At 38.7% G+C, this 16,092-nt stretch overlaps 1 protein-coding gene across 1 annotated transcript in view; it reads right to left on the bottom strand.

Moving 5' to 3' along the window:
- LOC140137942 (A disintegrin and metalloproteinase with thrombospondin motifs 6-like) overlaps positions 1-16,092 on the bottom strand; it is a 55,333-nt gene that overhangs the window by 14,594 nt on the left and 24,647 nt on the right. The window contains exons 19-27 of the mRNA XM_072159745.1: positions 11,223-11,414; positions 10,693-10,863; positions 10,058-10,187; positions 9,077-9,284; positions 8,388-8,553; positions 7,100-7,311; positions 5,894-6,086; positions 2,230-2,454; positions 712-867 (exon numbers count right to left, since the gene is read on the bottom strand). Coding sequence (XP_072015846.1) covers positions 712-867; positions 2,230-2,454; positions 5,894-6,086; positions 7,100-7,311; positions 8,388-8,553; positions 9,077-9,284; positions 10,058-10,187; positions 10,693-10,863; positions 11,223-11,414 — 1,653 coding nt within the window. The remainder of the gene's footprint in view (positions 1-711; positions 868-2,229; positions 2,455-5,893; positions 6,087-7,099; positions 7,312-8,387; positions 8,554-9,076; positions 9,285-10,057; positions 10,188-10,692; positions 10,864-11,222; positions 11,415-16,092) is intronic.

The following is a 16,092-nucleotide window of genomic DNA, read 5'->3' as shown; positions in this document are numbered from 1 at the left end:
ACTGAACACGATCATCTGATGTAACTGATTGCCTATCATGACACCTGTAACCAACTGCCAACATTTGACAACCAATTGCATCAGGTGAAGGTCACTTTCTAAAAAGCTGGATCATCTGATGTAACTGATTGCCTATACACCTGTTACCAACTGTCTACATTTGACAACCAACTGCCTTAGGTAAATGTCACTTCCTGGAAAGCTGGACTGATGTAAAACAAAACCCTCCCTGTTCCACATCTGGGTCACATACCGCTATGAGAACCAATGGGAAAGGGGTAATCTCAGCTAGGTACATGTACATATAGCAGGGCACCGATAATATTTTTTAACTGAACAGAGAAGATGTCTTACACTTCCCATAATGCATTTCTTCCATTCAACTTTCTGTACTGATTTGCTATGTAGTGCAACATGGGTTGATAGTGACGAAATATACCTCAATGAACCGAGCACATCCAGATCTTGCGAAATATGTTTATTCCTTGACTATCGACTCATGTTTAGCCAGTCCAGTCTATTCTCAAAATGAAAACATTGGGCACCTGTACAAAGTGATGAGAGCGTCATGAAATGAGGGGATGTATCATGTTGCAAAGGATTCTGGGAAGGGTAAGATATCTTCTCTGGGAATTAAAGGTGTCAAGAAGAATTTAGTGACCCGCAGAAGTTTAAGAAGCAAACATTCTCACAGATATTGCAATGGCATACCTTCATCACACTGTATGTTGCATCGATGAAATGTTAATTGGATCTTCTGTCCTACAGGTGCTACTATGGTCTCGTTACAATATCGACCATTATTAGATTGTGTGATATGATCAAGATTGTTAAATGATCGCGTATATAAACCAGCACATGGTGAACCTATAAGAGAAAGGAAAAGATTTCAAAATTAAAAACTTAATCATCCCATTAATTAAAGCCTAAATGTGATACGATCTGGTCCATGGGGGCCAAAGAAGGAATTTTTGAAAATTGAGTTACTGTAATTATTACATTATACATACAATAGGCTACCATTTACTGAAAACACAAAAGATCAAGCATACTTGGTTCTAAAGTTATGAAGTTTTTTGATGTCTACTTTCTTTCTACTTACCTTTATCTCAGTTTCAAATTTGCTGCCTTTGGCGGTGAGTTTGGCCCTCATGGACCAGATGGTGTCACAAATATAGGTGTTTAACCCTTTTGGTATTTTGCTCAAATATGATCTAATTTATGTTATAGGCTGCCGGAGAATATCAAACTGTGTACTTCTCAGTCTCACTCCTCAGAGACAATAAAAAACTGTTTTTGAACTCATTGTCATGTATGATTCTGTAATTATTGTTTACCATTATTATATCTATAATTCATAACCTCATTAATAAACGCGATGCGTGCGATCCAATCATATTTTATTATTTGCAAAAACGCGAACGCAAATCGAGGTCATTAATATCTCACAATTGACCGCAAAATGCGTAATTGTTCCAATGTCGCACACAATTGACTTCCGCGTTCGCCGTATTGTGCGTCCAACAAACTGCGCGCGCGCTGGCTGCCGTATTTGGATTGCGCGATACCATATTTGCACAGATTCTGATACGCACTTTTGTTATTAGTCGTTCTGTTTTAGCCTGATCGATTTTTGGAAAGGGAAAATGTAAAAATCATCTATTTTTATAAACTTTTGAGCAAAATTTGGTGTTATTTTGTAAGGTGAAGAGATTAAAGTGACGGTTATGAATGAGGTTAATAACTTTGCATCGTAATGTCGGGCATTGTGAAAAATCTAAACATTTTGCTTTGGACCTCGGAATATCCCTCGGGGCTACGCCCCTCCGGATATTCCTCGGTTCCAAAGGCAAAATGTTTAGATTTTTCACAATGCCCTCCAAAAAACCGATGCGCAGTTATTAACCTCTAAACAATGACATCCAATCATATTCATTCTTCATTGCTCACAATTCATGCCCACGCCAATCATTTTTATTCCAATTTACTTCCAATGAATTTGAAATGAAAATCACCAAGAATTCATTTCAATTCAATTCAAATTTCAAAACAGTGAATTAATATTACTCAAAATGATTTCAATACCATTCCAATTCTTCATTGCTTACAATTATTTCGGTTCCAATCCAATTCAATTCATACCCAAGCACTGAAATGAAAATCACCCAAACTCATTTCAATTCAATTCAGATTTCAATGCAGTGAATTACCATTATTGTGGATGCATACCTTGATCTGGATTGTTGGTCGGGGGTTGCTGGCCTCCATCACAGTCTGGTAGTCCGGTACACACCTCAGTGGTACTAGGCTTCAAAAGGCCATTGCAGACACTATCGTCGTCTACTAATACATAATTATTATATCGATTTTGGACACACCAAACTCGGCGTGTCCGTGTTGCGTAGCCACAGGTGGCGGTACAAGGGTCCCAATTGAATGGCAGCCATAGGTATTCTATATGAATGAATCAGACATTTGCAACGGTAAGTATATATAAAATGGTTAACAAGTGAAAAATAAGTAGTCATACCGGTACCTGTCCAGTTATGTGCCCGCGTGACTAATTTCATTAATTTACTTTCAATAATTATCTTTTGATATGTGCATTTTGTTTTTCTTTGTTTTTTCCTTAAAGCAATATTATAACATTTTCAAACAAAATAGATTAGCATTTCTTTGCCAACTACGGCAAAGCAAAGAAAATTGGAATTTACTACCAGCGCACATGTCGCCAATACGTACCACTCCTTCGGTCATGTTGTGGTACGACCCTTTGTTGTGTATATCACCGTCCCGCACGCCGTGACGTACTGTGTGTTATGAACACTAGCGGGATACCCGCGCTTCGCGCGGGTCCCCGCTAGATGAGTAAATGGGAGCGTTCACTATAACAGGAAGAAATACTGAACAGGTAGAATCATTGAATCATTATTTTCTAAATCTGTTCTTTCTTAAATTTCCCTTTTAGCATCTTTTTTTTTTTGCTGCTTGTGATTTCCCGTTTCCATGTTTTTTACTTAATTCTGTTCTCATTATTTTAGCTTCTTTTTTTCTTACAATTCCTGATTAGTTTCTTTCCTTCTTTGTTTCGTTCCCGTTTCATTTAGTTACTTTAACCCGTTGGCCTAATTACTCGTACCTTTTTGTTCCCATTTTAATTTTATTTTTCTTTATAGTACCGCTTCATCTTTTCCCGTATTTATTACGTCCTCTCATAGCGTGTCTGCGGACGTGTTCACCCGGTATCCCGTGACCCGTCCATGTACCTTTTTGTCCTTTATTTTTCCTTCTTTCCGTATTATCATATCCACTGGTCTCTGGCTCGCAAGTCGTGTGGCTCTGCGCCGTTTACGCGCGCATTTGCGCAATGCGCATTACGCACGCGGCGCCGACGCGCTGCCGGCCAGCTGCAGTGACGCGTAGGCTGGTAACCGATTTTCATAACAAAAACCCCGTTTTTACTCATATTTTCACTGTTTTTGCAGCCAATTCTTGATCATTTTCAACCAAATTTCTTCACTTGCGTCTCGGTATGTTCCTCGATCTCCCGTATGAATTTGGCGACATTTGGATGGAAACTGACGGAGCCTTTGATGGACTCACATAGATACAACATTAGCCTATTTATAGTAAGATCATGTATGCGTTCGACTAATAATTCCATCGTAATAATAAAGCACCGAATCAGCCTTTAATTCAAAATCACGGATTTTAACAAAACTACAGCACTTAGAGTCTTGATTTTTGCAGGGTATATTGGTTTAATAAAGTACAATTTAATCGTGTAAAAAAGGAATTTTAAAAATTCAGTGAGGGCGTCTTCCTCAGCAAATATTATAATATGGCTTTAAATGTTAATATCTATAGGATATGTCATTGATAGACATGAAAGCTGGTTGGTTCGACTCAGCATTTTTGTTGTCTACCAACCTGCTGCCATGTCAAATAAATGTCATATACCTGTATCAAGGGGTTACAGAGCTACAGGCCTTTGGGCCTCAACTGTAATTCCTTCACTCATCGTTGTATTATGCATTTCCATAGTTATTATATACCGTATGTATTATTATTTATATCTTTATAATGTAATATTCTTATGTATTATTCTTGTATCATGTAATGAGTGAAAAGATAAAAATAAATCTAATCTAATCTAAATCTAAGTGTCCTGGCTAAGTGTATGCGCAGAAAACTAAGTGCCTTCAATGGCTGTGTCATACCCCATATAGTAAAACTGTCAACATTTGAAAGCCAACTACAAGCCTAGGCGAATGTCACAATAGGATCAATAAACATAGATCTCAAAATCAAAATTGTTCAGTAAGTGAGCCCCCATTTATTGCAAGATATGTTGCAATTCGATAATATTATACGAATACTTTGCTATTACAGAAACCTTTACTGAATATTTTACTTGTGATAAACATCTGTATAATTCAGAGTTCAGCTGAAGTTATGTGTGTATTTTATGCACAACATCTGTATCTTCTGCATCAATGACATGTGGCTCACCAAATTGATGGTGTACTGGGAATCAAACGGAAGAAGAGTATTTATAACTGTGCACTAACACTGTTTAACGAAGGGATTCCGAATGTAATCACCCCCTTTCATGTCCATGTCCATCTAGTTCCTATGGACATGGACAAGTATCCGTATTCGACAGTGCCATGAACATAGGGGATGCTCGTAAACTTCTTCAGGGACTTGGGAGAAGTATCCCAGTGACTGCAGGACATGACCCAATTCACAATCAGGTACATATATATACAGACAAAACAAGCAAGACGCTCACGAAGGCGCGAGCTAAGAAATGGGAAGCGACGAAGGGAAAGTCAACTTTGAGAATCCCTCCTGATGACGATTCGCACAGTTTGAGAGTGACAAGAGGAAACTATCAGGCATTCATCTGGTTCAACTTTATGAACCCAGATGCTCCACCGTCACCTTTGCAACATGGTTGGACTTTGAGAGAGGGCAAATGTTTGCCAATGTGGTATTCCAAGCCAGCACTTCCAAGATATTTGCATGATGTGGCAACTAATGTGAACACTGAAGAATTGGACATTGATTTAGACACTGATTTGGACAGTAGTGAAAATTATTTTGATTCAGATGAATATTAATATAAAGGTATAATATTCTGGTATCAAAATAGGCGAGTTAAAACAGTACTATAGACATTTTCACTTTTGATATACCGTATCAGAACTTAACTTTTGGCAGCCATGTTGCAAAATAGGGTTAATAGTTCCTTTAATTGTATAGTTTTTTAAGTTGCTTAGTTGTATTTCTCAAGGGGTATCTATTGTAAGTTATTACATGTATTAGGGTATAGTATATCTTCCCGCAAGTGACCATATATGTCAAGCAGATGCATACATAAGGGCGGTATATTCAAATAGTATTGTCTGCCTCATTGAGTATCAATCGCGCAAGTATACACGAATGTGCGTGGTCGCTCCCCAGGTTTTGACCAGAATTACAATGACGCTGTGAATGACCCAGCGTTTTAATTTTATTATTACAAAATTAATCGTCATTTATCACGAGTCCTAAGAGTCATACCAGTTCAATTCATCAAAATTAATTTGTATTAAATGAAAAACAAACAGACAAGTATAGAGTCATATGTCTTTCTATGACTGTATTCCTACCAAAATCTGATTTTCAATACACTAGTAACGTGTTGATATGTGTATCTTTGAAAATCGCCGAATGATAACCACAAGCACCGTGGCACAGTAGGCATCTTTAGCATTCATAGTGCCTTGCCAGTGGTTCGAACCCTGGTGTGAATTTTAGTATTTTTTATTCTTTTTACTAATGCGCTGTGCCGTTTTTCAAACACGCCCCTGAATGAAATTGATGGACAAGTACCCTTAAAGCTTACCTAGTCCAGACTCTGGCGTAGTCATAGAGCAAAATGCCATCAAGGTGCCGAAACAGGATCTCTGTGATTCTGGTTTGGTGTCCAGTGTACATTGAGATTCGGGTAGAATGGGAGGGCTAGCTAGTGATTCGTAGCCTTCAGGACGACACAGTACTTGACGACTCTGTGTTCCCAAGCCACATGTTACTGAACACTGAAAATTAAGAACGGGTTGTGGAGTTGAGTATGTAATAGCTGCATGTACCAGGATTGAAATTAATAAATCTGGGTTCTTTGAAGGGGACAAAAAAATTATTTCACAATTCTGTGGCCAAATATATGCTTCTAGCATAACACTTGTCCGTTACTGAAATGAATTGACCACACATTGTCTGTGGTTAAGGTAATCTTCTGTCAAGCTGCCCTAGATAATGGTCAACGTTATACTCTTAAAGGTCCACCACCACATCTGGAATAATGAACTACATAATTGAGATGTGGCCCAGGGCATGTCAGTCCAGACACCACCTAAGTCCAGAGAAGTATACAGGAGTGTGATCTGTAAGGACAAGGTCGCCTACCAACTGGTCAGTTGACCAGGCCATAGATTGTGGACCTTTAAGCGCGCAAAACTGGCCCTGGCGGTAAGACAAGAAAAATCATTTATTTCCAGGGTGTTCCCCTATCCTATGTGCACAAACGAGTATACGGTCCGCGGAGTAACGGTACACTGAATATACCCTAACCATAGGCCTACTCACATGTGTAATGATATCTGTAAGGCGCTAATCATTGTACAAAAGGTTTGTGGTTCAAACCTACACAATGCCCGATCCTTTGTTGCTCACTCTAAATAATTCTCACTTGGAACAGATGTTCCCTCATTTTATAATTCCCATAGGTCGGAAATTTCATTGTCATATTTCAGAGCTGACTGTTTGTGGATTTTTCTTTAGTTTCAAGTAAATAAATGTGAAATTTCTCCACAATAAACACAAACTATAGAATTATAGAATCTGCAGGTGGACTAATTGACATTAGGTACCTCATTCCGCCATAATATGGGTCATATACTGCCCGGGTCACGGGAGCCGCCGGGAATGTGAAAAAATCAGGTTGTATCTCCAATAGGCATGATAGGTAAATGAATGCAATGATCATACTGGTACCGTTTTTCACGGGGGAAGGTAACGTAATGTTGCCGTTTCTATTTTTGTCATAAATTACCTGGCCGTAGGACAATGTTTGCCAGACACCTGGACATGCTGGTTCAACACAGTAATCCTGAGTGGGTGGCTGTGGCAGGCCCTGACAAAAGGAGTCAGCAACTGTTGACATAGTTTGTCCACTCGATGCTACACATATTATTTCCCATGTCTGAATACCAGTACCACATGTTACGGAGCAGGTACTCAAATCGCCTTGGGCCCAGTAGTAGTCTGTATAAAAAAGAAATACGAACATTTGCGTGATTTTAATTTGGAGGATACATGGTCTTTCAAAAATACATCGGAAAATTTGAAAACTGCACAGATATCTGCACAAATCACGGTAGGAAACATTATACGGAAAGTGAAACACGATAGAAATGATTTTGGCCAATTATAATTTGAATCATTGTGTGTCGTGTTATCTAGATCATGACCAGATATTCAACAACTCTTCCTATACCTTTGTACAGGTTTCAACCGTTGTTAATCCGTGATGAACCCACACTTTTACTGTAGCGTATACGCGAACGCGAGCGAGACTACGCGTTACGCGAGAGCGCGTAAAATTCGTCATGCCTGGAACCTTTGTGTGTATGCAAGCTTACAATTTGAATTCAGTATTTTACAGGTAGCGGTTAAACATTGCCGTTTTATTCTGTAGTTTTATTGCTGATATCAACAGAGAAATCATCGAAGTTTTTGAAAGGCTGAGTGGCAATGATTAACTGACATTCCTCGTAAAATAATCGTGAATTATACGATCACCGGTACGATCTTTAGCTTCTTTTCGTTGTTGAAAGGGATTCAATCATGTTTCACCGTTGTTCATCACCGATTAACAACTCGCGTCCGGCGCGTCTGCGTGGTTTACTTCGCTCGGGCAGCTAAAGCTGCCCTCGCGAAGTAAACCACTCCGACGACGCGGACGCATCGTTGTTAATCGGTGATGAACAACGGTGAAACATGATTGAATCCCTAATTAAAATACTAGGCCTGGTATGTACCCCGGGGTATGCATGTGACCTTAAAAGACTCACCACTTCTGTGACAGAGAGCTAGTGGAAACCAAAACTTGGGTTTATATTTGACTAAAGGTGCTGATATGGTCTTTGGTGTGAGACGGGGATCTATGGTGTTGTTAAATATTTACCAGGGCTTGCTTGAAGGACATTTGTGATATTCAACTTATTTGGATGATGGTTATTAGGACGACTTATTTTAACCGTTGAGATTAAATTTGACATAAAAAAGACACGGAGTTTAGCATCATTGGTATAGAGAATAAGCTAGTCTTGACTCCTTACCCGTAGTTGTACAAATAACTCCACTGTCACAGGATTGTTGTGTGGACGGCTTGCTTTCCCGACATTCACTGTCACTCAGAGCGGGCGGATTAGGGTAGGCTTCGTATCCTTCTGGTCGGCAAACCACGGTCCGGAATCGGAAGCCATTGCCACATGTGACTGAACACTAGAGAACAACGAATGATTTAAGCAGTGGATACTATAAAGGAAGGAGTTGGATATGTCGGGAAGATATTCGCTTACGCTTGAAAGCAGAAGCCGGGCAGAAGCACACATAGCAGGACTGCAACTTGTGAGAAATCGTTAGGGATTTTTTTTTTCTGCGTGAAAAATATGTATACATTTGACACATGCAAGATTCAACCGTGAAGTCAGGAAAACAGCGCTTTAAAAACATTTTACCCTATGCAGGATGATCGAGAAATTATGGGACATTTTGGGGCATTGCGGAAAATTACCGGACCGGTAAACTAGTGAAAGATGGACCCAGTTTCTGGCCGGTCCAGGGAAATCCGGGTTTCGAGGTGCCCTATATACATGGCACTACTGCAAATCAATTTTTAATATTCGAAGTGTTTCATCCGCTACGAGTTCCTCACCGGAAAGGAAAATATGTTTATCGTGACTGCTTTCCCTTACTTTAATCAGTATAGGCCTACAGGACTGTGAGAAAATGAATGAATAATTACCTGTGACCATTGTCCGACGTGCCACACACCACACGATGGTAAGTCACGATTACATAATATAGTTGTCTCTGGTTTAGTCTGACCTGCACACTCGCTGTCTTGTACCCGTGTCTGACTTTGCCCACTAGGGATTGCACATATGACCGCACGAGACTGATACGCTGTGCCGCAAGTGGCATCACAATCACCGAATGGATAAGTCACCCAACTGTAAAATATTAAGCAAGAAGAGGAAGATCGTGTTTTTAAGCTCTTTTAATCCATGAACCTCTTGTAAATGCAAGGGTTCAGGCAAAGATTGAACTTCTATCTAATACTGGTAAAACACCAACATAAAGCTTTTGATTTTCAGCACCTGAATGTTAATATTGTAAGAAGTAGGGCTACCCTTAAGACCGAATATTAAATCAGCGCAGCAAGAACGTTTCTGTCAATAATACTCTCTAAAGTTGAGGAGATAGGCCTACCCTCCTTTTGGATTTTGTTTTTATAGCGTATTTACTCTCAGTCTGAAGCCCCTATTAATGATAAGCCAGGCACAAGGCAAGATGATACGGTATTAAACCACTAGGTTTTCATTTTCTTGACATTTTCTTAATAAAATATTAAGGCAAGAAGAGGAAGATCATGGTTTTAAGTTCTTTAATCCATGATCCTCTTGCAAGGGTTCAGGCAAAGATTGAACTTCTATCTAATATATACTGGTAAAACACCAACATAAAGACTTTGATTTTCAGCAACTGAACATGCTGAATGTTAATATTGTAAGAAGTAGGGCTACACTTAAGACCGAACATTAAATCAGCGCAGCAAGAACGTTTCTGTAAATAATACTCTCTAGGCCTATAGTTGAAGAGATACCCTCCTTTTGGATTTTGTTTTTATAGCGCATTTACTCTCAGTCTGAAGCCCCTATTAATGATAAGCCAGGCACAAGGCAAGATGATATTAAACCACTAGGATTTCATTTACTTGACTCACATTGCATTGCACTCGGTGACGAAGCATGATTGTTGTGTATTCGCAGGTCTCGAGGATGCATCACACATATTGTCTGCGACTATTTCACTACTCGATGGCGAGAAACAACGCCAAGATTTCACACTAGTTCCTGTAAAATTGTAAAATAGGAGAACATAGAGGGATTATGGATAATTCTATAGAAGAAGCAGTTAATTGCAGCGAGTTATGAGTCAAAAGTATATACCGCTATAGTATGATTGAGGTATACTTTTGACTCGCGAGCTATTAGCTGCTATTGCCCTTCGTGTGAAGTTTTATGGACCAACTATTAATGATGTCAATCGTGGTTAGGGTATGCAAACGGTTAGGGTATTATTGATAGGATTAGCCCTCGAATACAGTAATGATAATTGCATTGTATATCATGATTATCCCGGGATGATTATACACCGCTCTATAAAGTCCCGGTATAAAGTATTCACATACGATTGAGGAATCATATTTGTCCCGTCACATCCCTTTTTAAAGGGAATTTTATTAATTAATAGTTCCTATATGCCCTATGCCAAGAAAGAGAGCATGACAGAACCGATTGCTCTAAATGACGATGAATTCGTTAGCGTTTATGTATAAATCAAATAATATTATCTTACCCAAACCACAAGTTGCACTACAAGGACCCTCCGATTCGATCCAATAATTACATACTTGCTCAAAGCATTGCTGAGGGCTGGTATCTGGTTTTGTATTTGGGTCACATTCACTATCGGCGACCGTCCTGCCTTGTGAAGGTGAATAACAAATTGCACTGCGTGACTTCATTCCTGAAAGTAAAAGGTGTAGGTATTACAACATGAACACCAGGCGAGAGAAAGAGGGTGATAAAGTATGCTTTCCTGTTTCTGAAAGATCATACAAGGAAAATGAAGATTAATTGATGATGATGAAGAAGAAAGAGGAGGAGATGGGGGAAAGTACTAGTATGAGATACGTTAAAAGAGAGGGAGAGGTACGTTTTATTTTCTTCAGAGGTAGAATATAATTATAAGCAGTCATTTTGCATTTTTGCGCCAATATCATGAATATAACCAACGGGCATTTGAATTTGATTTATAAGCCTGCTACACTGGTGAGAAAACGATGAGCGTCACAATAAAGGGTCTTTATATATCATTATAATTACCATATCCACATGTGACATCGCAAGTTCCGAATGATACCATCCAGTAGTTGCTTGGTCCTGCCGGTGTCGGACAGACAGGGAGACTGCATAATTGCTGAGTTGTTGCTGGTCTTGTTGCGGGGTTACAGAACGTATTTGTCACGACGGTACCCGTTGATGAAGAGAAACACTGGGCTGAGACCTGTTTTGTACCTGACATGTTTTAGATAAGGATGGAAAACAAATCGTTTTTGAATATTTGTAATTTTCAAATGACTCAATAATTGTCTAAATTTGTCACCGGCACCATAGATCGAAATGTGTTGGGCCTGATCATCCTCGATGTCAGAGAAAAGGCGCGCCGTGATTGTTTGCTGACATGCGCAGTAGGGCCTATATTACGTCTGGTTATTAAACATGGTGTCAGACAAATCATTCCGAGTTTAATTTTGGCGGCGATTAGGCCTATTGACCTTTTTCCCTCTATCCCACAATGCACTATTCCAGGGGGTATGACGTAGTTCATCAACCTCATAGATCGTGTGCATCCGATGGTCTTTGCCAGGCCTTTGCAATTATTTTTCTTAATATGGGCATACTGATCCATTATATGCGGATTATCGTAAAGGCCATCGATGTTACTAAGTATGCAATTATTGAATACACGAGTGATGCAGTTACGGAGCGATGCAGAACATACCGTATTCACTCGATAGGTAGCACATGTGCTTCCTATCGAGGGCTTTTGAAAACGTGCAAAAACGAAAAAAATGAACAGCGCCATCCACAAAAGTGACAAAAGTGTAAAGGGTTTTGAGCAAATCATCGATACACATAGCTATATACGAACAATTAAACCTACGAATTTGTGTGTTAACTACATTAGCTCAGTTGGTAAAGCGACAGACTTTGAATCATCTTAAGAAGAGCGAACTGAGCAGGAGTTCGAGGCTCGTTATAAACTTTTCCGTTGCTTTATTTTTATTTTGGGGTTTGAGCTTTTCTTCATAAATTTAATCTTTGTTTTTCATTTTGTTTCTTTATTGTTTTTTATTTGCTTTATTTTGTTTTGTTTTTTCTTTTCTTTTCTTTTCTTTTCTTTTCTTTTCTTTTCTCCTTTCTTTCTTTTTTGTTCTATTCATACTGGGGTCATGGGTTATTTATTCAAAACATACCTATATACGAACAATTCAACCTGCAAATGTATGTCTGAACCCCATTAGCTCAGTTTGGAAAACGCCGGACTTCGAGACTCGATGAAGTTCAAATCTGTTCAGTAATTCACTATTTAGTTTTTTTTTCTCTGCCATGTTTGTTTTACAGGTCTTTTTTTAACTACGAATATAGGCCTACATTTGACAATTCTTGAAGGTTTTTTTGTGGGCTTTTTATTTATTTATTTATTTTTACCAAAGGAACAATTAGAGATCAGTTGGAATAAAAGTGGAGTGGTTACATAACTCCTTGGTAACTGGATCACGCACCTTTTGAAGGCAAATAAATACGCTCATTTCGTTCTAATAGACAAAGTGATAATCGGATTACACGTAACACTTCGCTGGCGAATAATTGGATCAACTTTAAAATTTCACCCCGACATCCAATTTCATGCATTTCTACACACATGCATGCTACACTTCAATTGGCAGACATAGCTGCTGGGACACAATAGAACAATAAATGGCGTTGAATGCCATAGACTTTGTGTTGCGATCATATCGATCGTGGTGCAGAACTCAAAAGCGTGATCCAGCTGACAGTGATAATCGGATTACACGTAACATTTCCCTTGCGAATTGTTACGCATAGTCGTGCTAAAAGTCGGTCGATACATGTTGAACTCAGCACAATTCAGAAATACGCGTTTTGCTTTGAAAATTCTCGGTAATCAGTAATGTTGAATAAAAATGTTGAATAAAAACATAGTTCTTGGATATGCATTTGAAAAAATCCCGGTGTTAAAATTAGGCACGAAATTGTTTCCTGTTTGATTTTGATAGGACTCAGCTTCACCTAGACTGCGGAACTTAGTCCTCAATGATAGTCAGTCATTTATCTTTTGGTCGTTATATGACTATCATGATACATCTCCGAGGAGCAATTTCAGACAATTGCTTGGGATTAATGGGGCAGAGGTTAATTGAATCCTTTCATGACCACTGATGCATAGTCAAGTCTGACAAGGAGCGTGTTTATAGTGAGCCAGATTATGCGGTATTTAGCTGGACTGCCAGGCAGTCTATATTTGTTTATGTTTTACTAACCATTGCAAATCTAGACTACGCGGTAGTTTAGCTAAATAACGGAAAGATTGTCTCACTATAAACACGCTCATAGACACTCGGCACGAACTGAAAGACCATGTCACTCTCGACAAAAGAATGCATGCATGTCAAAGGTCATACGACACCAATTGGTGTTTGTTATGCTCATCGAAATATGTACAGTAGGTCTATGTCTGGTTCCCTTTATTGTATGCAATGTCCTTCCATATACTTCTCCAACCCACTTGGTGATCAGAATTCGTCTTTGGCTTGCTGTTATGTCATTGTTGGCGTATTTTGGCCATTTAATCAGGGACTGGAAACAGATTATTGTCAAGCTATTGTTATCAGATTATCTTTTCGACCTTCGATTGTATGCGAGTTGCGCTATGTTTGAATTTTATTATTTACTCATGTTGCCCTACTAAATATTAAAAAAAAAAATTCCAATATCTTTTTTAAGTTATGTAAAATTGTGTAAAATGTCTATCCTTTGTCGAACACAATTTCTGTGTAGCATGGAAAATCATTTCATAGGATTTTGAAGACAAAATGTGATAATTTTGTGGAGATACAGAATGCTAGAACAAACAAAATTATATTTTTTCTGGAATGTGTACACCGTACGCTTGGTATTCCTACTGATTTCGATACTGAAATAATTCTTAAGATGATGTTCTTTGAAGATTTATGTTCTTGGCATTTCTAGAGTCTGTCATTATAGGCAAACATGTAGGCTCATTTCGCAATGTACAAGACAAGCCACGCGCTGTGTTGTAACTGTGCTTGGATTCGTAGGGTCTATTGATCAACGTATTATTCATGCTTGCTCAACTGAGGATAATTTGTAAACCTGCAACTCGCATGGTACAATGGGTGGAAGCCGTTTACAGTCCCTCCATATAGAGGCCTTGCATGTGACGTATCATCCCGTAAATATGGCGGACTACTCAAATACATTCAATAAAAGCATGATTGCAATCTACCGTGACAGTTCGTCTCACACACATAACCCTGCACTACGATCAAATAGGTTGATGACAACATTTGATTGAATGGACTGCACTCCGCTATAACTACGGTGAAGGACACCGGTTCAAATCCTTTGTCTGGAGCCATCGATAATTTCATGCAGGGCCTCTATACAAGGTCCCTGATTCAATAAAGCACACAATGTAACAGCCACAATTGAATCGGAGCGGCTTTTACACACAATGAGCGTGTTTATACTATTATAGTGAGACAATCTTTCCGTTATTTAGCTAAACTACCGCGCAGTCTAGATTTGCAATGGTTAGTAAAACATAAACAAATATAGACTGCGTGGCAGTCCAGCTAAATACCGCATAATCTGGCTCACTAAACACGCTATTTTTCGTATTGCACAAAATCATAAAAGTATAATGGATAAGGTTAAAATTATAAAATGCAAAAGATTTCTTTGCGGTTAAAAAGCATGTCCATATCACGTTTAAGTCGCAGTTATTGTGTCCTTCTTGATGTAAAACGAAGTCAGTATTTTGAAATAGACTGCGGAACTCAGTCTTCAATGATAGTCATTTGATAGAAGGAACCATCATCAGAGCCTTTGAAAAATATGGAATTTCTGTAGCGTGTAATGGCAAAGAGGACCATGACCACCTCATTTTAACATTGAGGCCATACCCAACTACATTGTTGAATAAACAGCCCATGACCCCAGTATGAATAGAAAGAAGGAAAAGAAAAGAAAAGAAAAAACAAAACAAAATAAAGCAAATAAGAAACAATAAAGAAACAAAATGAAAAACAAAGCAAAAAAGATTAAATTTATCAAAAAGCTCAAACCCCAAAATAAAAATTAATCAACAGAAAAGTTTATAACGAGCCTCGAACTCCAGCTCAGTTCGCTCTACTTAAGATGATTCAAATTCTGCCGCTTTACCAACTGAGCTAATGTAGTTAACACACAAATTTGTAGGTTTAATTGTTCGTATATAGCTATGTGTATCGATGATTTGCTCAAAACCCTTTACACTTTTGTCACTTTTGTGGATGGCGCTGTTCATTTTTTTTCGTTTTGCACGTTTTCAAAGCCCTCGATAGGAAGCACATGTGCTACCTATCGAGTGAATACGGTATGTGTAAGAGATTTTGTTTACATTTTATTTTCATCTCCGAAAAAAAGTGAGACGGACGCCGACAAAATATCACTGCGTGTCCCGTCATTAGTTTTTCACCATTAGGTCTATAAAATGTATACAAAGTTAGGTTTCAATAACAGGAAACTTTTTTTGGCGACGACACCATGTCAATAAGGCATAGAAATGTTGCTTTTTGCCCCCGAAATGTAGTAGTGATCGTGCGCCATTATCATGATTATCGGGGATGCCTTTTTGGTGATGAAGGCACCAGCCGAAATGTCCGTATTCCAGAATGTAATGCACATAACTCTGTACTCCCCGGGGAGTTGATGTATTTTGCGACACTCATACCCCCTGGAATAGTGCATGATGGGAAAGAGGGAAAAAGGTCTATAGTCTGCAATATGTCAGAATTTTGATCGGACAAAATATTCGAGCCAAACATTTAATAAGTATAATGAATTGATTTTAGTAATGTGAGGGCGCATGTTAACACGTAGTTTA

This window comes from Amphiura filiformis, chromosome 17 (genome assembly GCF_039555335.1).
Source record: "Amphiura filiformis chromosome 17, Afil_fr2py, whole genome shotgun sequence".
NCBI lineage: Eukaryota > Metazoa > Echinodermata > Ophiuroidea > Amphilepidida > Amphiuridae > Amphiura > Amphiura filiformis.
The sequence above is the reverse complement of the archived record's forward strand: the minus strand, read 5'-3'. Positions and strand labels throughout refer to the sequence as shown.